This window comes from Strix uralensis, chromosome 26, assembly GCF_047716275.1.
Source record: "Strix uralensis isolate ZFMK-TIS-50842 chromosome 26, bStrUra1, whole genome shotgun sequence".
NCBI lineage: Eukaryota > Metazoa > Chordata > Aves > Strigiformes > Strigidae > Strix > Strix uralensis.
This window is the reverse complement of record NC_133997.1, coordinates 5,443,348-5,467,007: the sequence shown is the minus strand read 5'-3', so window position 1 is coordinate 5,467,007 and position 23,660 is coordinate 5,443,348. Positions and strand designations below refer to the sequence as shown.

Sequence of the window (23,660 nt, the reverse complement as noted above, 5' to 3'; positions counted from 1 at the left end):
TAGGGGAGTTTGAGTGTTTTCTCCCAGTTGGTGGGTTGGAAAGGTGCGGCCGTGCCCTGGGGAGCAGGGGGCACAGTGTTTTTAGGGCAAGATGGTAGCCATGCCGGGGAGATGCCGAGGGTCGCGGTTCATTCTGCTCCTGGTCCTTTGATGAAGGCATTTTGTCCACGTCATGTGCCGTCGTATCGTGATAGGAGAAAACCACCTTTAGGAGCACATCATCTGCGAGGCATCCCTTGTGCAGGGGTAGGTTTAGTCATTGGAGCAGGCCTTGTTGATGGAGAAGATGCTGGGAATGGCTCCGTTGCTGAAAGGAGGCCCCTGATCACTCCGCTTCCACTGCATATAGGTGAGCGATGAGAGCAAAGCCAGTCCTTACCCTGCAGGGCTCCGTCAACAGGTAAGTGCTCATCGGCGGCTGGGTGATGGAGGCAGGAGGCACCCGGGACCCATTGGTGGAGCCACGAGGCAGGTTCTTGGGGGAGACACATGGGACAGGGCGAGGGATCGGCCGAACCGCAGTGGGCCCCTGGTCTGGGGGCTTGAAGTGTCACCATCGCGGGGGCGATCAAAAGAGGCTCCCACTAAGCGTCGGGAGCGAGGGAGGTCCCGGGTGCTCAGGACCCCTCCCAGCCTGTCACGGCATGTGCCGGGCGTCGCATCCCTCCCTGGGGTGCGTGGGGGGTCCACGAAGCAAAGCCCCGAAGGTACAAAGTTCGTCAAACTTTATTGATACACTGCACAATCACAACCATCTCTTATTCTTGCCGAATTAGAAAAGGTTACAACTACAATGTAACATGCACAAATCTCAGGTAGTATAGCCACCCTTGGAATACAATGATGGACGGAAACTGAAGACCAGCCGTCGCGGCCGTTGGCAGGAGAGACCTGGGAGCTGTGCTCCCCCTGCCCTGGGCACCCGGCCGCCCCCCGAGCGTCCAAACGCGGAGAGTGGCGGTTGCAAAGGGGTCCGCCGCCGGCCTCAGACAGCCGACACGTTCCTCACAATGGCACGTTACATGGCACGAGAAAGTTGAACGCCGTCCTGGCGGAGGAGGACAGGGGAGCCGACCCGGCCCAGGGAGGAGAAGGATGGGGCGGGGGCGGCCCTGGAGCCGGGTCCCATTGTGGCGTCTCGTTGTCGCCTCCTCTCTCTGCTATGCCACGGCCTCTGGCCCTGCGTGTCTGGGGCTAGTTCAGCATTTCTGCCGCGGGGACAGAGAAATTTGGGGCTGGCCCCGGGAGGTGCTGGGGTAGAGAGGGGGCTGTCGTGGGGTGGTGCGGACCGGCGAAGGCGGTGGGGTGAGGCGTCTTCCATGCCCAAGGGTACTTTTGGAGCGGGCACACGGGGAAGGATGTGTGTGCCGGCTGACGATGATGGCGTTCCCGCTCTGCAAAGGTGCCTGGGTAGGACCAGGATCGCTGCCAGTGCCGCCTTCCCAGGATGGTGGTGGAGAAACAGAGCAGGACCACAGGGACCGCAGGACACGGACTCGCCCGGGCAGTGCCGTGCCGGATCCCTGCCCATCAGGTAAGCCAGTGCGTCGGGCCAGCTCCGGAGCAGCCCCTTCCTTGGGCCACGTGCTTTTTGCCCATCAGCCATGGGACGTGTTGGACATCCAGGGTGTGGGGGCAGGAGTGTCCGTTCGAGATTTTGTAGCTGTTGCTTTTTTTTTTGGCGACAACCTTGCGCTGTGTGCCAGTCGGCACGGGTCCTGGGCAGCCCGTGGAGAGCAGGGACAAGGAGAGGGCACAGCAGCATCGGGGACGGCACGGTGGCCCATCGCAGCCTCTGGCTCCGGGTTTGTTTTTTTTTTTTCTATATTGCACACTGAGGACCGTTGGCCCCAGCTTCCTCACAGCTGCAGAAAGCAGGACGGTGGGGCAAGGTGTCAGCAGCAGCAGGGTTTGCGTGGGAAAGACGGTGTGCGCGGGGCCATTGCGCTTGTGGAGGGAGAAGGAAGGGGCAAGGCATCAGGACAGGGGGATGCTTTGTGCACTCACTCAGCGCTGTAGAGTTGAGTCTCTCTGGCACAGGGTTTGGCGCTGCATGTGACTTTTTTTCAGGAGCAGGACAGGAGGGGCTGTTCCCAGACCACGGCCCCAAAGTATTCGCGGACAGCAAAGGAGCATGGGGAAGGCTCAGGGCCGCCATCATGGGTGAGGGTGACCGTGGCGCAGATCACTGTCGGGCGTGCAGTTTGGTACGCAGGGAGGTGACGTGGCCGCTGCTGTCGTGGACAGTGCAGGAGGGGGCAGAAGCTCCCAGGGTGCCTAGAGGAAGCAGAGGGTAGAGTCTGGGCACATCCATTTTGGTGTTGAAGGCATGTTGCAGCAGGGAGGATCAGCAAGCAGCAGGACAGGGGCATCGGAGTCATCCTTACCGTGCCAGCGCAGCAAATTGACAGAGCCTTGTCCACAGCATTGAACATACTGGACTTTCCTCGGGCAGGGGCACGTGGCAGGCGTGAGAAGAGGCAAAGTGCGGATGTAGAAGCTCAGGGTTGGCTCCTGTGCTTCCTTCACCCCTTGGGGAGGATGCTCGGCCAAACGGTACTGGGAGGCCACACTGGGAGACGGACTGGGGAGGTCCAATCCCCTCTGGGTGCGCGCAAGGAGCCATAGCAAAAGGGCCTTGGAGTTTTGCTGTGTAGTTTAGTGCTTCTGCCCAGCATTGGTGGTGCTGTGCTTTTGATGTGCTGGTTGGAAAACCAGCCCGGAGGAACCTCCCCGACGAGTGTCGGCAGTGCATCAGGCTGAGAATCACAGGGCAGGAGTCCGGAGCGAGGAGGGATGACGGCCACAATGGTGGGAAGGGTCTTGTCCCCACAGAGGCCACCAGCAGTCTCCAGGGCTCACGTTCCTGGGAGAGCAGCTTCGTGTCACTGGGGAGGTGGGGTACGATGTTAGCCGGGAGAAATAGCAGTGGGGATGTGCGTGACCTCGAAGGGTAACTAGTCATGTCGGGTGACCCCCTTGGAAAGGGCCGGCGAGCATCGCGGTGGGGCTGCACCACCGTCCTGGGGAGCAGGAAGGGCCAGGCGATGCTGGGGGCGCTTAGGGAGGAGCTTTGGCGGCGAGAACTGACATTCAGGACTGAGAGGACTGAAGGCAGAGCCAGGGGGCTTCAACCTTGGGGTCTTTTTGGGCATAGGCGGCTTAGCGAGACAACAAGACAGACGTGCCCAGTGATGGCTCCGGGCAGCGCCCGCCCCGACAGCTCCGCGCCCACCGCGTTGGAGACGAGGCGGCCGCGGGGAGCCTCATCTGTGCCGGACCGCGTCCCCGGGGCGACGGTGGCAGGTGACAGTCTGGTGGCACGTGGTGGGGTCTGTACAGCGTAACCGGCGGCGAGAACGATCCCGGCACGCGGGAGAAGGGGCCATCCTCGGACGCTCGGCGCCGCCGCCCGTCCTCCGGCGCATCGCCCGTCCGACGGAGAGGAGTCCCCAGGCGGCGCGGCGGGCCGAGCCCGCGGCGGGGGAGAGGCGCGGCGGGGCCTCCCGGGACCCTCCGCTCCCTTATCAAAAGTCGAGAAGGAGGCGAGCGAGGAGGGCAGCCCAGAGGCAGAGGCCAGCGGCTGCCCGGGATGCCGCATTGCCGCCGTCGTGCACCGCTCCGGGCCCTGTGCAGGGGAGAGAAGAGGAAGACAAAGGAGAGCATTAAGGCTAGTGTTGAGATAGCACAAAGGGAATGTCCTGGTTCATTCATGTCCCACCCCCTGTGCTGAGTGTCCCCTGGAGCTGACTTGGGGCTTCCGGTTCCCCTTCTGGGCAGGTTGGGGGGTGAGTTTCACAGAATCATCTCAGTTGGAAAAGACCTTGAAGATCATCCAGTCCAATCATGAACCTCACACTGACCGTTCCCAACTCCACCAGATCCCTCAGCGCTGGGTCAACCCAACTCTTAAACCCCTCCAGGGATGGGGACTTCACCACTGCCCTGGGCAGCCATTCCAACACCAACAACCCCTTCTGGAAAGAAATACTTCCTAAGAGCCAGTCTAACAGGTTTGTCTTTGGAAGAGCGTTGTCAGTGTTGGCATGGGGTCCGGGTGATGTCAGGGAGCTCAAGGGACATTTAGGGGATGTGTGGTCCTTGTTTGAGGGGGAAGATGTCCAAGGCAGGTTCCAGTCGAGCCCCGCTGCACTGGGATGTCACTCTCCTTGGAGAGTCCAGGTCAGAAACAGGCCCCATGCTGTGTCCATGCTGGGAAGAGGGTCCCCAAGACGGTGGGAGCCAAGCAGGGTGCAGAGCAGCGGCTCGGTTTCATCAGGAGCAGAGCATTGTTGCACAGGCAGGTCCTTAGCAGCGGCACCAGGGTGAGGACGCTGTGGTGGGCAGCAGCGGGGAGGGTGGGCAAGGCTGTGAGGGCACCCATGTGTCCTAGAGGGTGCAGGCAGGGGGTCTTTCATTTTGGGTGGAATATGGGAGTCCCATGGCCAAGAAGGGCCGGCTGCGAGTCAGGTGTGGGGGTGTGTAGTGGGTTCACGCCTGGGATCTCAGGAGTTGGGGATGCCAGGAGGGGTGTGTGGCTGGGGGCTGATGCAGGGTTCGTTCCTGCCAGGCAGATGGTCAGGGGAGCAGAGGAGAAGCTGGATGTCCTTCAACAGGAGGAGCAGCCAGGCCGATCGGTGAGGGAGGCTGCCAGGATGCCTATCATGAAGCCACCCATGTTTTGGCCAGCATGCCTAGGGCCGTGGACGAGACACGTGTGACAGAGACGTGACACTGGGAGAGGCTGGGTGTGCATGAAGGTGGTGGGTCACGGTGTGGGAGGCGCGGGGCGCAAGTACAACTTCATGATCAGCAAGATGCAAATGGCCATGAGGGAGCTGCTGGGACCGGAGGGATTGGAGCACTGCAACTCGCAGGAATAAAGGCTTGCCAGTGTGGGAGATGGCATTGTCTGGATGCATGGAGTCTGAGGTACGCGGGGACGTTTTGGGGTTGCAGCATGGGGGGTCCTCAGCAGGCAGGTCAGGTGAGGAGGAGATAGAGACAGTGATGGGCAGGGTGATGGTCAGAATGAGCAGAGAGCAAGCGAGCAGTGTGGGACGGTTGGCAGACAGGCAGATAGAAGAGGGGGGGAAGCACATCCCCATGGGGGAAGGGAGGCAGAGCTGCAGGGTTCTTTCTGGCCAGGTCGTGCAGCCAGCTGGCTGGGTTGGAAGCTGGGTAGGTAGATGGCTGCAGAGAGGAGAGCCTGACAGATGGAGGGCCAGGCAGGGTGGGTGGGGGTGTAGCTGCCCAGCAGGACAGGTCATGGGGTAGATCATCGGGTAGGCAGAACGAGAGGCCAGGCAAGGAGCACACGCGTGAGGGCCAGGGGTTGTGCCAGGGCAGTGGCCGGACGGGCCGTCGTTCGGCGAGATGGGCAGATGGAAGCCTAGAAAGGTGGGTGCTGGTCGTTGCTGAGAGGGGACAGTCGTAGCAGCGGCTGGGTGACTGGCCAGGCAGGTACGTGGGCCAAGTGAGGGAAGGAAAACCGTGGCGACGGTGCCGAGTTGGGCAGGAGGCAGGCAGCGCGAACAGCCGGCGGGTTGGGAGCGTGGGCGGGCGGGCGGGCAGAGAGCGAGCACGATATGTTCTTTTGTCATCTCCTTGCCTGCCTCTGGGTCTGTTTCTGTCCCTGTTTCTCCCTCTCGATCCCTGTTTCTCCCTGTGTCCCGGTCGGCCCTGTTCTGCGTCACCCCATGCCTGTCCCCGCTCTGCATCTGTGTGTCTCCCTCTGTGTCCACATCCGCTTGTGTCTGCATTACCATCTGTCCCTTTTCTTCTTCCGTCTCTCCCTGTGTCCTCCTCTGTATTTTGCCATCCATTCCTTCAACCCTACTTCTGTCTCCCCGTCTGTCTCTGTCTTCCCTCCCTGCCCCCGTCCCCCTTGTTCATCTCTGTGCCTCTCCCTCCCCGGGTCTGTAACATCTCTGCATCCCGCTGATTTTGTGTTTGTCTCTCTCTGCCTCGTGGCATGTCTCTCCACTTGCCCCCCTGTTTGCCTGCTTCCCTCTGTCCCATCTCTCTGTGTCTGAATCCGTGTCTGTCTGTCCATCTTGCCCTGCCTCCCCTCATGGCTGTTGGTCTCCCTCAACAACCGTCTCTCCCCCTGCCTCCATCTGTCCCTCTATGTGTGGGATTTTCTGTCTTTCCCAGCATTTCCTTTCACAGAACTGGGCTCCCTTCAGCCGTCTTGGCCCTCTGCCTGCACCCCCTGGTCCTTGTCCCTCTTTGTCATCCCATTTCTTGGTGCCTGGGTCTGTCCTAGTCTGTGCCTCTGCCTCTCCTTCCATCTCTTGGTGCCCGCCTGTCGATTATTCTGTTGTTCCCCTCTCTCTTTTTTTTGCCTCTCCCTTATTTTTGCTCCCTCTCTCTGGGGGTGTGCCCCTCCCTGTCCCCGCATCACAGTTCCTGTCTGTATTTGTCCCCAGGTCCTTTTCTCACCAAAGCCTCTACTTTTTGCAGGTCTTGTGGTCTGTCTCTGTCTTTCTGCCTCCCTTTCACCCCTCACTGGCCCCCCTCGCTCACTCTCTGGCTTCCCTCATTTTTCTTCTGCTCTTTCTTTGCCCTCCTTGCACTTTCAGTGTCTGTCTGTCCCCTGTTGTGGAGTCCCTTTCCCCATTCCACTCTCTTTCCCTTCTCCACTTTCTATTACTTGTTTTGTCAGTCCCTCTGTGTCACCCTCCATCCTCCTTTGTCCGTGTCTCTCTAGGCAGTCAGCCCACACGTGGTCTCTGCATCTCTCCCTCATAGTCCCAGTCCCTCATGGTCCTTCCCGTTGCCTCTCTCACTGTGTCTCCATCTCCCTCTCCCCTTTCCTCTCTGTCTCCCACTCTCTGCCTCCTTTTTTCCCCTCTGCCTCTGTGCCTGGTAGTCCATCTTCCTCCACCACCTCCACCCCTCTCTCTGCAACTGCCCTCCTGTCTCTGTCTCCTGCTGCCTCTGTCTCTGTATGTCCCCCACATCTCCTGCTGGCTCCTGCCCTCCCGTCTCTCCGGTGCCAGTCTGCGTGCGTCTGCCTCGTGGCATGTCTCCTCCCCTCTCCCCGCAAGTCCTTCTCTCTCTCCCTCTCCCTATATTGTGTTGGGGGCCCCCTTTTCTCAGTGTCTGTGCCTGCCTCCCTCTCTGCCCATCTGCCCTTTCTGTTCCCATCCACTGATGTTTTTCACCAGTACCAGCCCCTCCACCACATCTCTCTCCTGCTGCCTCTCCCCCGCCCCCATTGTCGTGTGTGTGGTTTCTCTGTCTTTCCCAGTTCCCCCTCCCTGTACAGGTCTCCCTCTTGACATCTGTGTGCATATCTGTGGCTTTCTTCATCCATCTCCCTCCCTCACATCTCCCATTCCTCCTCTGTCCCTCACCTGGGGGTCTTTCCCATGGTTGGCCCATTCTCCCTTTTGTGACTATCCCCAGCCCACTGTCGGTCCTCATTTTTCTCTGCATGTCTCTGTCTTGGGCCCTGTTCCATGTCTGTGCATCCCCCTCTCTCCAGCCTCTGTGTCTCCCCTCCTTTTTGTCATCCCCTGTGTCACTACTCCTTGTTCAGCCTCCCCCCGTCTCCGTTTCAGTCTCCCTCTGCATCTCAGTTCTGTTTGCCTCCCCATCGCTCACCCCTGTGCTGTCTCTCTAGTCTCCCTCCTTTCTGTTTCTTCCCTGATGGGTTTCTCCCTCTTTCTGCCTCTCCTCCTTCAGTCTGTTACCTTGTCTCCTCTGTTTCTCCTCCGACCCTCTCCCTTGTTCTGCACACACCCACCCCCTTTGTCTCGACCCCTCCCTGTGTGTCTGAGTGTCTCCCTCAGTCCGTCTCAGTGCTCCTGGCATCCCTGTGTCTTCTCCCCATCTGTCTGTCTCCCTTTTCTTTGTCTCCGTGTGTGCCTCACGGTCAGTCTCTGTCCCTCCCTCCCTGTGTCACTGTGCCTGTGTCTCTCTCTCTGGCCTCTGCTGTCTCTGTTTTTTTTCCTGTGTCTTGTGCTCTCTCTTCCTCAGTACATCTGCCTGTGTTGTGCCGCATCCCTCTTATGACCTAACCCATTTTTCCTGTGCCAGTGTCTCTTTGCCTGTCTCCCTCCTCGCATCTCTCCCCCCGCGATGCTCCATCTCCCCATGCTGCCGTCCCCGTCTCTCAGAGCCCTTATCAATGTCCCCATGTCACACTGTCTGCACCTTTTTCTGTGTGTGTCTGTCTGTCTCCCCGTGTGTTTTGGTCTCTTTCTGCCTCCCGGTCTTTGTGCCCATCTTCCTCTGTCACTCTTGTCCGTGCCTCTGTCGCTCTCCCTGCCTCCTGGTCTCCAGCCACACACATCCCCTCCCTGTCTCCCACCCCCCCACCTTTGCACTCTGGGTCCCCTGTCCCCCCTTGTGCTGTCTCTCACTTTCTTCCTCTGGTGCCCTCTCCCTCTGCAGCATTTCCCTGCTCATCACTCGCTCTCCCTTGGCTCATATTTGGTCTCCTTTTTCTCTGGTGGTGACCCTCGTTCGCATCCGCACATCTCCCTCCCTGCATCCTCCTCACAGTGTCTCTCTGTGCCTCCCAACCTCCCCCCTGTCTCCCCGCCTCCCTGTCCTCCCCTCTGGCGTGTTCCCTTGTTGTGTCTGCTGCTACATCTCTGTCTGGTGGTTGTCTCGGTCTCCCCTGCTCTCAGTCTCTGCACTGTATGTCTCCCCCCATCTTGCTCGATCTCATGAATGTCTCTCTCAGGGGATGTGCCTCAGAGGTTTCCCTCTTCGTGTTTGCCCAGGTCCCCCTTCTCTCAGCCTCCCTCTGTGCCACTCGTGGGCATCTCTCCTCCAACTGTCTCTGCACTCACTCCCCACCATCTGCACGTCTCCCTCTTTCCCTCTCCCCTTCTGTGTGTTGTGTGTGTCCTCTCCTCCTCCCTCCCCTCCTCTTCCTCCTCCTCATGTCCCTCTGTCTCCCTCTCCCCCGTGGCTGCCTCTGTCACTCCTGTTGTGTAGCACTCTGCAGAGTCACCCTTCCTTGTGTCTCCTCCTGCCGTGCCACCCGTTGTCCTTTCTCTGTCTCTTGTACGTCTGTCTCTCTGCATCTCCCTCTGCCTCCTGCCATCTCCCCCCGTGTATTTTTCCCTTTTTTTGGCCATGTTGCTTTTGGTAGCTCTCTGCCTGTCCCTCTGTCAGCATCTGTTGTTCTGTCGGTCTCCACCCAATTTGTCTGCACATCTGTGTCTCCTTGCACGTGCCTCTCCATCTCCTTGGATCTCCGTCCCCACATCCCTGAGTTGTCCTCCACATCACACTGTCTACCCCCTTTCATCAGTGTTTTTGGTGCCTGTCCCTGCCCTGAGCTCTCGCTTGGTCTCCTCACCTTTGGGTGCGCATCCCTCCTGTTCGGAAGGTCTGTCTGCCCCCTTCCTGTCCCTCTCTGCCCTTAGTTGGCCACCTTGCCATGCAATCCTAATTCAGCCTGTGTTTGTCACCCTCTTGACACCCCTGTGTGTCGTCTTCTGTGTCCACCTCCCTCTCCCCCTGTCCCCATTTCCCTGTCTCTCCTGAGATGCCCTTTGGTTGGTTATCCTTGGACTGTCTCTGGCCCTGTCCATGTCCGTGTGTCTCCTCCTCTCCCTTTCTGGCTCTTTTCTCTTCAGCACACCAACGACACACACCCCACACTCTCTGTGCCTGCCTCTTGCCCTCTCCCTCTTCCCCTGAATGTCTCTTTCTCTCCCTTTTGTTGTTTGACTTCTTTTTCTTTGGAATCTGACCATTTCCCTGCCTGCACACCTGACCATTTGATCTGTGTGCATGTTCCTTGTTGGCTGGCTCCCCCTCTCCCCCCTGGCCTGATGTATTTCTCCAGGTCTCCTGCTGTCCCCTTGTCTCCGGCCCATCTCTGATCATCCGTGCTGCCTTGGGGTAGCTCTGCTCCTCTCTCTTTCTGCTGCTCATGTCCCTTTTGTATGTCCTTCTGTTTTATGTCCCTCCTGTGTCGTCCTCAGTGTCCTTTCTGGCATTTCTCTGTCTTTTGTGCTCTCTCCCATCAGTCCTCTCTCTGTCTTAGCAGCTGCCTATGCCCCTCTGTCTCCCTCTCTCACCTGCTCTCTTGGCAGCGCAGTTGCTCCATCTCCCTCTTTCTCTGACTCTCTCCCGTGTCTTGCCATCTCTGTGTGTTCTCCCCCTCACTGCCTGCCTCTGGTTTTGTCCCTCTACTACTCATCTTTGTTGGGGTCTGCTGCTCCCTTTTATTGACCCTCTATAAGCTCCCTCTCTCCCATCTTGGCTCCTCTCTCCACCCATGTTGCTCCCTCTCTGGGTGCATGTATCTCACTCTGCATCCCTCCCTCTCCCTCTGCTCCCCCTTTTCTCTGTGATCGTGTTCTCTCTGTGTCAGCCTGTCTCTAACTCTTGGTGTTGCCCCCTCCCCATTCCTGGCTGTTGTTTTCTGTGGTTTGAGGGTTCCTTGCTCCACATCTCAAGGTCCCTCTCTGTGTGTCCCTGCCAAGTCTGTCTCTGTGGCTCCCTCCCCTCGACATGAGTGTCTTATCTCGGCCTTGCTCTGTGTCTCCCCCCTCTTTCTCTCTGTCCTCTTGGTGTGTGTCCCTCTGTCTCGGTACCCTGCACTCCCTCTCCTATTTGTGCTTCTCTTCCCTGCCCCATCTCCCTGCTGTCCCTCTCTCCCCTACTGCATCTCCCGTCTTGGTGCTGGCATTGTTCTCCCAATTGGCCCTGATCTGGTCTGTCTGGTGGTCTCCCTGCCTCTCTCCTGGTGACTTCTGTTGTTTATCTCTTGCAGCCTGCTCAACTTAGTCTCTGTTGTGTCTCTGCCCTTCCAGTCTTAGACTGTCTGTGGTGGTGTGGACACAGAGACAGGGGAGAGGAGAAGCCTTTATTCAAAAACAGGAGCAAGCAGCTTGTCAGCGTTTGGGCAGCAGGAGGTTGCCCTCAGGGGTAGTTTGCCCAGGTGTCAGGGGTAAAGCCACAGTGGGAGAGAGGCTTGATAGCTACGAGCCAGGACATGGATGTGCACCAAACAGCCCCCCACCCAGTGTAGGTCAACCCCTGGATGTTAACAGGATGTTTTATCCCTGAAGTTAATAAAGTTTTTTTCTTGACATAAGTTCTGTTCCTTCAAGCAACATTATCCTTCCAGTTCACCAGCAACACCACATTGCCAACACAGGGCTGTTCTCTCTGTCCCACTGCCGGGCAGTGCAAGGAAGGCTTTAGATTCAACCCCCCAGCCACGAGGCATGCACTGAATCAGGACAAAAGATAACCCACACCAGACCACAATAGACCAGCTTTCACCTGATCAATTATTAGAACACAAGACAACAGACCAGAGTAGAGGGGAACAGAACCCAACTGCTTCTTAGACCCAAACACAACCATACAGAACAGACCAGGGTGAAAAAAAAAGACCCAAGCAGGACCAACTTGACTGCTCTGGAATGGAGTGGGGTAGGGCAGAATAGCATTGACCAGGACACAACAAATGAGAATACACCCCCATAGACCAGACCAGAAGAGCGGCCATTAGAACGCTCTAGAACAGACCATGATACAACACAACACACTGAAGGAGAATACAGTGCCATAGACCAGACCAGAATAGTCTGCAACGGACCAGAGCAGAAGAGAACAGAAGACAGAGGCATGGTAGAATGCAACAGATTAAACAGAAAGAGAACAGACCAAAACACACTGGAACAGATTCAACCCTGACAGAACAGGACTAACCAGGGACTGCACCAGAGCAAAGCTCAACAGACCAGAATAGCACAGACCACACCAGACCAGAACTGACCGCTACAAAATAGAGAGAAAGAATGCAGAACCAAACACAGGAGAACAGAAAAAAAGCACCTTAGAGTAGAACACATGAGAGCAGAAAGAAGAAACTGGGGGGGAAACACAGGGCTGGGACACCAGGATGGGGGCACACCACAATACATTAGTTTGCTTGGAAGGGACCTACGCCAATCATCCCATCCAACTACCTGAGCCTTTCAGGCCCGACTAAAACATCGAAGTGTGTCAGTAAGGGAGGGCCTCACCCCAACACCTTGGAAAGCCCAGGAACACCCTCTCAGGAAAGGTGCAGTTCCTATCATCTCCCTGGAAGATCCCCTGGCAGGGCACAGCACAGCCCCACTCCCGTGCTTCCCAGTGCCGCAGGGATGAGGACAGGTCAGCACCTCCCACTCCATTTCCACACCTTGGGAAGCCAGACAGAGCCACAATAGCACCCTTGTGCCCTCCACCACTCCTCAGGATGCTCTCAAGCACCTGAACATCCTTCTGAGAGTGCAAGGCCCAACACAGCACACAGTACACGAGGTGAAGCCACACCAACACTACTGACAGAGAGGTAGTCACCTCTTTCTGCCAGCCAATGTTCACCACACCACTGACCAGCACCCTTTCCACGTGGCTGCTCTCCAGCCTCTCCACTCCATCCCAGCCGTGGACCACAGCATCGGGGCGCCTGTTCCGTTTCACCCTTCTCCCAGCTCTCTAAACTCCTGTCTGAGGCTTCCTGTCCCTCAAGTTGGGTGATAGCACCATCCTGTGCAGTATCAAGCTCTCAAGCCTCTTGCCCTGCCACACCAGCAGCCCCTTGACCCCTCACGTCGCCTCAGGACGATGCCTCCACCTCCTTTTGCACTACTTTTGCACTACTTCACCCCACTCAAGTGGCCCTGTGTCCCCCTTCCCCAAAACATATGTGCACCTCCTCTTCCCCAAGGAACAACACCAGGCACTGCCCCCCACCGGGAAGAGCCCCCTGCCAAGTGACAGTCCATCCCCCCTACTGCTGCATACCCCATTGCCACCTATCAAGCATCCCCCCCAACAGCAACAATGACCCAGAATCTCTAGAAGCCACTTGCCCAGCTCCTACGACACACCTGCACCAAAGCAAGGTGCCTTGAGTGCTGGGCTCGCCAATGCCCCACAAGTAAAACCAAAGATGTGCACCTCACGCCACCCCAAATCACCAAGCACTCTCCAGGGCATGACACAGCCCACATATGGCACCTCCAGGAATGCCAAGGGGCACATCTCGGTGCTGTGGCACCCGCTGCTTCCCTATTGCTGCCACGGTCCCAGACAGCTGGAGTATAGGGGTAGCCCATAACCAAGACACGGGTCCCCACCACGACACGACACTTTGCCCCCACTCTCTGCCCTGATGCTGCCAAAGTCCACACCAACAGGGATGCTCTGCTCGCTCTCCACGGCTCCTCCAACCTGCCACCCAGAATCATCTAGGTTGGAAAGGACCTTGAAGATCATCTAGGCCAATCGTTAACCTAGCACTGACAGTTCCCAACTACACCATATCCCTAAGCGCTATGTCAACCTGCCTCTTGAACACCTCCAGGGATGGGGACTCCACCGCCTCCCTGGGCAGCCCATTCCACCCGACTCCATCCTCTCCCTTGCACCGGAGCCCAAGCCCGACTTGTCAGAAGGCCACCGGAACCCTCACATGAGGACATGCCACAGCTACATGTCACCTTTCTCAATGACAGCTGTCCAAGCCACCATTCCTCAAACACCTTCCTGCCCAGGTGCCTGACACAAACCACCCTGCCATGGTCCTCGATGCCTAAGCCACCAGGCCTGCTTCTGCCAGTACAACACAACTGTTGGTAGTCCCACCTGTACAACACCCGGGAAAAACCCCCCCACCGCACACCCAAAGTGCGAGCTCACCTGGCCCAGGCCGCCTCCTCGGCCCTGTGGTCCAGCGATGTCACAGCTCAGCCAGGAGCCTCTTCTCCGCCCACAGCCCTGGGTCCACAAACAGCCACCTGCTAGCCAAGCCTGCTGTGCACCCCTAAACACCCCATGCGTGCCCACTTGGGTCACTATGGATCTCATCAGCTGATGCACGCTCTCTCTGCAGGACCTTGCCGCTCAAATCTCACGCCATTCAGCACCTTGAGGGGCCACCAACATTAAATACAGCCAGTTCTGCTCCGTTGCTGGCCACCTCGCTGCCTCCTCTTCTTCTTCCTCCTCCTCCTCAGTGGACCTTACTGCAAATAAACAGGGCACCTACCGTACAGGATGATGCTGGCGTTGGTGTTGCCCAGCTTGTTCGTGGCCACACACGTGTAGTTGCCGTAGTCCTTCTCCGAGACGTTGAAGAAGGTCAGCGTCGACAGGCGGCCCTTGCTCTCGATCCGCACGCCCTCCAGTCCGTTCGCTAACCTGCAGGGAAACGTGGATACCAATGCTTGGAGAGCCACATCATGCCCCCTCCCCGGGAACCCCCTCCCTTCCCACCAACCAATTCCCCTGCTGGACTCCCGCATCCTGCCAAGACCCTTTGCCCCACCATGCTGCCCAAAAGCACACTGCACTCTCCGTTCCATAACCCATCTCCCTGCCCGACCCACACAGCCCACTTTAATCCTCACAAGCCACAGCCACCATCCCCAGGAGAAAAACTACCTTGGGGCCTCCTCAGCTCTTAGGCGAGTGCTTGGACCCACCAAAATTAGTTGATCTCAGCTTTCCACTGCACGAGGCCCTCGGCCGCCACCTCACTGCCCTCCAGCCATGAGGCTGGTGTGGTTGCCCACAACCCCGCTGTGCCACACTCTTCCCCCCCTCCATGGCCCCTCACCTGGTGTCCTCCTTGAACCACTGGAACTCCGCCACAGGGACAGCTGAAGCCTCACACTGCAGGATGCCCTTTTGGCCCACCGAGGCACCTGTGTTCTTGGCATTCGAGATGTAGGGCGGGTCTGTGGAGATGCCACGCCGTGTCACACCGGCCTCCGCACACGCCCACCCTACACAATTCCCCCATCCCTTGCACTCACAGTTGACGGTGACTTTGACTTTCCTCACATCTGGGACGGCCACGTCATTGACAGCGCTGCACTCGTACTCCCCGGACTGCTCCCGCGTGATGCCCGTGATCTCCAGGTACTCGTCCTCACTCACAAAGCCCTGCCCTGGGAGATGTCCCGAACGCGTGGCACCATCACCCTTCACCCAGAAAACTTAGAACATCACTCAACGAGCATCCTCACCCTCATTCCAGGACACAGGAAAAGGGCCAGCACCTCCACAAAAGCTGCTGGCAAACCATAGGCCACCTTCATGCCCCCCCCAGCCACCTCCATGGGGACATCCATGCCTCTCACACATGCCGGGCAAGATCCCTCCTCAGACCCCTGAGTGTGGTCTCACCTTTCCCAGAGAGGTGCCGCCACGTGACAGTGGGCTCCGGTCTCCCAAAGGCCAGGCACATGAGGGTCACGCTGCTGCCCTCGTTCACGGTGATGTCCGACGAGATGTTGACGATCTGAGGGGGAACTGCAAGACACCAAGAAAAGCACAACCACCATCAACACACAACCCCCAGCTGCGGGACCCACAGAATCATCTAGGTTGGAAAAGACCTTGAAGATCATCTAGTCCAACCATTAACCTCACACTGACTGTTCTCAACTCCACCAGATCCCTCAGCGCTATGACCCTGGCGCCATCCGTGCCATCACCAACCCTGTGTCACCAAACCAGCACCTCGGACCACTCACCAGTTCCCTGCGCCAGGCAGGGGCCAGAAACATCGCCCCCCCACCCCACCCCACCCCGCTGCAGTGAGACCCTGATAACAGTCTCTTGTTACGGCCTGCAACAAGACTCATATTTGAGCATATTTATTAAAGCTGTTTAAATTACTGAGCGTCCGCTCCATTCAATACCAGCCACAGTGATTTATATTACTCTATCCCCAGATACTCCACCTAATAAATAACTTGGCAATCTCCGCACCCATAAATATCCCCAGCCCCAGCAAAAAGCAATTAAAGCCCGCTTGCCGACGCCACTTCCTGGTGCTCTGGGCCAACAGACGCGGCCCCTGAAGTGGCCTGTGCCCTGGGGAGAAAAGCAAGCCATAGAAAACGACCAGTCCAAAACTAAACATTACTCCTATAACATCGGAAATGATGCCCCATGCCCCCTCCCCAAGCACAAAAGATGTCATGAACTCCAGCTCACGTGGCATCGCGTGGCCAACCCTTGTGCCAAGGGCTCTCCTGGGGCACTGGGATGATCACTTGAAAACTGTTGTGGCTGACACCGGCACAGCCTGGAAGGGGATGTGAGGGCTGCCCAGCTCTCCTGTCACCCCCAGGGACGGTCCCTGCCTTGCTCAGGCTGATGCATCATTATCCAAACTGAGCGGGCTGGGTAAGGACAGAGGGATGCCCAGTGGGGCACCAGGAGAGCTGCAGCTACCACCCATGAGGTGCTCAAGCCTCACTGGGCTTAAAGAAAAAAAAAAAAAAAAAATCACCCCAAAAGAGCTTTTCTCTCCCTGGCAGCCTCCTGGGTGCAGGCAGAGAATGGGTTTTCCCCTGCCCGCTCTCCCGAGCTGCGCGGGAGAGGCGGCGCACTGGGACATGCCGCGTCTTTGCCGCGGTGCGGTCTCTGTGGCCCGATGGGCCCTGCAAGGCAGTAAATTTCCCAGCAACTTGACACATTAATATAGAAGTACAGTCTGTTACAGCAGAGGGAGATTGTCTGAGTCCTTCAGGGGAAAGCGGCAATCCGAAAATGAAAAGTGTGCGCTGGCGACCACTGGAAAATGTAGTTAACGCTCGGAACGGAGCCGGCCAGCTCCGATGGTGCAGCCCTGACGAGCTCCGCCACGGGAAGGCTGCCAACGGCACTTCCTCACTCCTAGAGATGATCTTATCCCCTATTATCAGCATCCTTGCACCTCTTCCCTCCACTAACAGCACCTCCAACAGCTACCAGGAACATCTGAAAACAACTACAGCGTCCAAGACAAGTTGCCACCTGCTCACAAGCCTGCAAGCCATCCTTCCCTGCCAGCAGTTTTGGTCTGAGATGGCAGCAGCACTGTTAGCGGATGCTGAGACCTAAGGACCCCTGCTCCAGACAGCAGCCAGCCTCTCCTTTGATTGCTCTTACCTACAAAAGCCGTGGAGCCAGAGAGCGACAGCGCGCGATGCAGGGCGCCGGCAAAATCACGGCCATGCGCGAGGGCCACTATCCCTTCCCACCCACACCCCTCCCAGCACTTCTCTGGAATGACCCCCTGCTCTATGCTTCACGCTACCTGAGGGGCTATGCAAGCCAGGGATTATAGGGGAAAAAAAATAATCAAACCACCAAATACTGTGCTGCCATTATCTCCTTCTTACAGCCGTACTACGTGCTCTCGGTACAGGCTAATGCTTGCAGGCGAGTGTGCTGCCAGAGGAAGGCAGCAACCTCCAGGGCAGCTAATGCCAACTCCAAATGCTCAGAGGCCGATTCCTGGGGGCCTGCCATGGACAGGCACAGCGCTCACCCCCTCCAGAAGCCCTCCCCGGCCCCGAGACTGAATCACAGAATCATTCAAGTTGGAAAAGACCCTTGGGATCATCGAGTCCAACCATCAGCCCTACTCTGCAAAGTTTTCCCCTACACCACATCCCCCAACAGCTCATCTAAACGACCCTTAAACACATCCAGGGATGGGGACTCCACCCCCTCCCTGGGCAGCCTATTCCACTCTCTGACCACTCTTTCTGGGAAACATTTTTTCCTAATGTCCAGTCTGAACCTCCCCTGTTGCAGTTTAAAGCCGTTCCCTCTTGTTCTGTCACTAATCACCTGTGAGAAGAGACCAGCACCAACCTCCCTACAATGTCCTTTCAGGGAGCTGTAGAGAGTGATGAGGTCTCCCCTCAGCCTTCTCCTCCTCACACTAAACAGTCCCAGATCCTTCAATCGCTCCTCACAGGATTTATTCTCCAGGCCCTTCACCAGCTTCGTTGCCCTCCTCTGCACTCACTCCAGCACCTCGAGATCTCTCTCGTATTGAGGTGCCCAAAACTGGACACAACACTCCAGGTGTTGCCTCACCAGTGCAGAGCACAGGGGGACTATCACCTCCCTGCTTCTGCTGGTCACACTATTTCTAATCCAAGCCAGGATGTCGTTGGCTTTCTTGGCCACCTGGGCACACTGCTGGCTCATGTTCAGCTGCTTGTCAATGAGAACCCCCAGATCCTTCTCTTCCAGACAGCTCCAGCCACACCTCCCCAAGCGTGTAGCCATGCAGGGGCTTGTTGTGGCCCAAGTGCAGGACCTGGCACTTGGCCTTGTTGAAGGTCATCCCGTTGACGTTGGCCTATGACTCCTCGCAGGATGGGGGCAAGACACTCGCTTTCTGGAGGTGCAGGGGGAAAAGTGATATGGCAGCACGTGGTCCCTTTTCCCCCCTTATTCATAGTCCTGCCTTCCTTGTAAAACACTACAACTACAAGCAAATTGAATACAGAATAAATCCCAAGGAAGCAAGGAGCAGCGCAGTCTCATCAGAGTGGCTTGCAGAGGATTTTCGTCGACCCTGTGTAATATTAATCACGGGTAAGTTAATGCATAATGTTTGGTAGGCCCAAAAATACATTTGCGCTGTAATTTCTTGTTTGTTCAGAAAGTCAGTGAGAGAAATTGAATGTGAAAGCGATGCCACTAAATTCAATAACAATAAGCCCATGATTTATCTCCTTCCTTTACCGCTTGAGACCCGAACCGCCCGACATGCTGATTCACGCTCTCCATCCGGCCTGGGCATGTGTTGGTTTCTGCTGCCACTCACGGGGACTGTGAGATCCTGTCCCTCCCCTCACCTCCCAAACTGGGTGCTGGCTGTGGCATCGCGCCTTGGTGACGCTGCCGTATCCCGCGATGCTCCATGCCACACTCAGGGTATCTCTCGTAAGCACAGCCAAGAAATCCCTGGGACTCTCCCAAACACCACCTGGGGTGGTCATGGGGCCTCTTTCAGTTGCCAGCTTTGCCCCTGCTGCTGTTCCGTGGCTGGTCCGACTGGGGATGAAAGCAACTGGAGATGTTACAAGCTGCTATCAGACACCCAAGCGGGAGGAGGGGTGGCCACTGCCTCGCTGGGGCAGGCGTGGGTCTGGCCCGCGCTGGCGGGGACGCCTCTTCCCTGCTAAACCGTGAAGGAAGAAACAGCACGTCGGTACTCGCTGCGTGACCAACATGTGATGCTGATGTGCACGACTGCGTGCAGGCCGACTCATCTCCCACCTGGTCCTTAGCACCGATCCCTACCGAAGGCACTCGCCGCCGTGGCCCCGGACTATTTTTAGCTGCCAGATTGTTACTGCTGCACGACTCGGAGCGGAGAGCCTGCGTGAGCGCCATGGCTGACGCACGACTGATGTCCCTCCTCCACATCATTAGCTCCTAATCCATTAAAAGAGAACTCTTCCTACACCTTTGATAAGGCGAGGTGATAGATGGATACCTATGGGCTCTTCAAACCGCCAGACAACAGCCAGTTGCTCACCTCAACTTGCGTGACGGGTGCCCAGAGGGACGGACAAGGAAACGCAGCATAACCCTGTGCCAACACGCCTCGACTTCCCATCTGGTCTGAGGAAGAAGCGATGGGAGACGAGGAGGCGATGTCAGGAGTTTTAACAAAGCGTTGCTTCTCAACAGCAAAAATTACCACCTTTGATCGAACGCGTTCTGACGAGAGACCAATCTGAGAGGCGCATCAGAGTTGATTTTATTGAGATAATGCATTAAGCACAACCGACAGCTACAGTTTGGTCAACAGAATGATTTTGGTCAATTTTCCCAGCCAAGGCGTGCTGCGCCGTCGCCTCGCGCGCTCTGCAGGCACTTCGTTTCAGGGGAGATCTTCCCTTTCACTTCTCTGGGTCCCTTTTCACAGCCTTCCCCCCATAAACCATAGTTTGTGTGATAAATTTATGGAAAAGGATCGTAACACACTATTTTAAACGTATTCTCTCTGCCGTGGAGGTGAGATTTTCCGGCCTGGCTGATATTCCCCCAGCGACCACATCTCTCCCCCTGCCTGTCTGTCTTTCTACACGCCATCTGAGTACAGCTGAAAGGGAAAGAAATAAAAAAAACCCACCCAAAACAACCTCCCTACGGATGCCTTCAGAGCCCAAGACCACCACATAGGACCGCAGAAGTTTGTTCTCCTCCCATGAAACTGGACTGCAACGCCATGAGACCCATTGGAGTTAAGCACAAAGGGATCAACAAGCCGGCGCAGACCCCTCCATCCAAGGAAAGGCAAAATCCAGCCATGCCAGGGACCGACAGCTCACGAGACACTGCACAAATAAAACAGGGGCACTGAGGGCCCCGTGCTAGGTGGCATCTCCCAATCGCTCGCCATGCACCCTTTTTCTCCAGGTTTTCGCCTTGAGACGGGGAAAGCAATAAAACCAAAACTCAGAGTGTTATACCTACTGTGTAACCACCTGTCAGTAAATTTATGAACAATTAGGAAGTGAGAGTGCTTCCCAGGGACCTATTTGTGCGTACGCTAAAATGTTCTTTCTGTTCGGAAATATAATGGGGAAACAACTTCTCCGGTTCTCCCCCCTCTTCCTCATTTTTGCTGTTTTCAGTAATTAATCAGCTGCCGCCGTGCTTTTGTTCCATCGGCTGCTGGTCCCCACAGCACGTCTCGACGCCTCCACTCCCACCGGCTCCTTTTCACCAATTTCAAGAAGCCCGAGGACAGTCCCCGTCCCGTCCCTCCTCCCTACACCCATCTGGATTTCGGGTTAGCGCGTCACACCAGCTGCTTTAGGGACAGTGGCTGTGCCCACCTGGGCAGTGGTGCTGTTTTCTCTCTGCCAGTCAGGCTCTCCCTCTTTTCAGACCTTCCCCCTCTCCGTGCCCTCGCTCCTTCATTACTTTTTCATTTTTTCCCTTTGCTGCCTCCCGCTCTTTTGATGCTCAGTGCTTTTCTGTGTGCGTACGTTTCCTTCTCTCTTCCCTTTGTTCTACAAGTCTCTGGACTTTTCTTCTTATCCTTTTTTTCTTTGGTTTTATTCTCCCTCCAGTTGCTTCTTTCTTCAGTCTTTGCTATTCCATCCAGACTTTCTCTGGGTTCCCTTTGGCTTTGAATTTATTGCCACATCACTGCCGCATCTCCCTCATTTGGCCGTCTTTGCTCTCTTGCCCATCATCTGTTTCTTCAGGGAGAGAGGGAGGGCGAAGTAGGGCTCCTTCCGAGCCTTTTCCCATCCCAGGACACCAGTATACACCACTTGTCACTGGTGCTCCTTTCCATCCATGGGAGCACCGCTCTCTGTGCTAGGCAAGACTTCACCCACCACCTTTGGCAACATAGGCATCACTCTCCAAAGCCTGATGTGCTTTTTGGGGAAATCTGGAAAGCGCGCTGGCTTCCCACCAAGCCACCTCATGAGTCCACCATCAACCTGATTCCTGGCCAAACGGCCATAACCTAGACCTGTGCCATCCCACACACCTCTGGAACCGGCTGCGCTCCTCTCTGTGACTGGGAGCGTGAAGGACACGTCCTCGCTGAGATGGTCCTGCCCGCAGAGGTGGTGGCATTGGACACTTCCTGCTGCCATGAACGTGACGATCACCACCACCTTCCCTCTCCAGCACCACAAGCTACATGCCCTCAAGCATCCTGTCATGACCCTTACAGGCTCACAAGAAACACGAGATATTGTCAGGTCCAGGGCAGGAGCGAGCTCTGCTCCTGCAAATACACACCAGGCCTGGATACCACATCCCATCCTGCTTCTGCCTCAGGGGAAAAGAAATTGTTTCCCCACCTCCTGCTGCCACGACAACACCTTGCTTGGCACTGCCACGCAGGCCAGGCTCTCCTCTCCTGTTTGTGGGCTCTACAAGTAAGTTTGTTCCCCAGATGCCTGATGGAGAGTCTCACACAAGACCTGCAGGCGCGGAGACAAGTGGCATCGAGCAGCAGCACCGATGCAAAGCCCTGGCTGAGTGACACTTATGGATCACTCGAGTTTTGACTGCTCGCTGAGGCTTTCACTTCCCAGAGCAGCACCTTTCAAAGGCCCCCAGCCTCCGAATGAAAAAAACCCTGCTCCTCCCAGCAGCTCCCCCCAGCTCTTCCTAACCGCGCTTGCACTAATTGATTTTTCCTCTGCACTTGCTTGCGGTTGCATTTTGTCCCTCTTGTGCCATCCAGCTAAATAAACCACTTTGCCCATGTGAGGTCCCTTTCCCTCCCCCCCTGCTCATATGCCCCCAGAGAAGGACGTGGGAAACATTACTTTAAATGCCACAGACATTATGTCCTTTGGGCTCTTGCTCCTGCTGGGAAGATGTCTTTCCAGCCTAAGTGATTTTTTTTCCATTTCCTCTTAACAGCCCTTTGATTTCCTTTTTATTTCCCTGCACTCCGTCCCCACCGCTACGAGCCCAACTTCTGGGAAAGTCTGCTTGGATTAACCATTTTGCTCATCCCCACCGGGATGATTCACCTGGTGCAGGGAGGGCTAGCCACAGCTACAAGCCTCCAGACAGAGCTGTCAACAAAACGCTTGATTAGACCCAGAGGTGAGGCAAAGGAGAACACATGCTCAGATACAACATGTGTCCAAACATCACCAGCCCCTTTGCCACCCCACCTGATGAGCAGTTTCAATGCCAAGAGGGGAGAAATGCGCACGGAAGAATCTCCTCTACCTGCATCTTTGCCACCCTGGCCAGAAATCTTGGCCACTGCTCGGCAATATCTGTGCCTTTGCTCCAAAAATGCGAAGACATGAGCTCAGGCCGGTATGGAGGACCTGGGCTGAGCCCTCAGGCTTTTGAGACCTCGGTGCAAGGAGCTGCCTTCCTCCTGGGACGCCCTCTTTCACTGCTGCCAGGATGGAGGGCAGTTGACCCCCTGAGTAGCACATACAGGACGGGCAGGTGAAGAGCGCTTTGGTTACCACAGGTCACCCAGCAAGACAGAGATGTGCCCCAAGAACCACCTTCTCCATTCCTGCAAACCCTTAATCCGAGCTGTATGTAAAATCTTGCCAGCCCAGCATGCTACGTGAAGCAATGGCAACCTCTGCCAACATTTTGTATTGAACATTTTGCATCATGTTGACTGCGCTTTGTCTCTTTTCCTATCAGTTTGTTTCTTAGGTAGACACACAAAACACCAACCAACAAACCACCCAGTAAAGGATAAGTATCCCAAATGCAGATGCAGCTCTCGAGCAGGGCACGAGCCTGCTCTGGAGGTTGCAGCTTGCCAGACGTTACCTGCTCTCACCCTTTCCCTTCTCCAGACTGCTTCTGTACACCACGCGCACGCCCTTCACGCCAAACTCTCCAGCCTCTAAATACTAAGCAGTTAATATATAAGCACTTTCTACATTTAAAGCCTGTTAGCGGGTCTTTCCTAGGAGAACCAAAGAAGGCTGAGCCGCTCCCCTCCCCTCGCCGTGCGCCATACAGCCTCCAGGTAAGGGTTTAATAAGTATCGCAGTCTCAGCTCCTGCCTGGATATCAAAGGTAGGGCGATAAAAGCAAGCTTAACTACGGCCGTTCTGAAATCTGAGGTGCAGAGGGGAGCCCAGAGCACAGTCTACATCAGGGAAAAAGAGCTCAACGGGGCCAGCACAGGGTGGGGGGGTTGCCCTTTCAGAGACTGGAGGAGCCAGTTGTTATCAGGAAGAAGGAAAAAGTAAAGACTCAATTTGCTTTTGAGACACCGAAGAGCAACGCCTGCATTTGTGCTGCTTTGAGAGGTGGCAGATGCGACAAGGGCTGCGGGACTGGCTCTGGGAGAGCATCCTTAGGTGCATTTGGAGAACCGACCACACAACTGCAACCTCACTACTGCA

The 23,660-nt window shown here is 56.3% G+C and overlaps 2 protein-coding genes across 7 annotated transcripts in view; both read right to left on the bottom strand.

Moving 5' to 3' along the window:
- Positions 1 to 708: 708 nt before the first annotated feature.
- Positions 709 to 2,965, bottom strand: LOC141954841 (uncharacterized). Its single transcript, XM_074894816.1, has 2 exons — positions 2,388 to 2,965; positions 709 to 2,277 (listed from the first exon to the last, which is right to left on the bottom strand). Exons 1-2 carry the CDS (start codon positions 2,963 to 2,965, stop codon positions 2,067 to 2,069), a joined length of 789 nt encoding a protein of 262 aa, XP_074750917.1. The 3' UTR covers positions 709 to 2,066.
- The window catches only part of OPCML (opioid binding protein/cell adhesion molecule like), a 300,615-nt gene continuing 277,663 nt past the window's right edge, over positions 709 to 23,660 (bottom strand). For all 6 annotated transcript variants that reach the window (XM_074894811.1, XM_074894814.1, XM_074894810.1 and 3 more), the window contains 5 exons: positions 15,169 to 15,294; positions 14,796 to 14,930; positions 14,597 to 14,717; positions 14,027 to 14,178; positions 709 to 3,628 (listed from right to left, as the gene is read on the bottom strand). In XM_074894811.1, the coding sequence (XP_074750912.1) occupies positions 3,528 to 3,628; positions 14,027 to 14,178; positions 14,597 to 14,717; positions 14,796 to 14,930; positions 15,169 to 15,294 (635 nt within the window). In that variant the 3' untranslated portion in view covers positions 709 to 3,527. The remainder of the gene's footprint in view (positions 3,629 to 14,026; positions 14,179 to 14,596; positions 14,718 to 14,795; positions 14,931 to 15,168; positions 15,295 to 23,660) is intronic.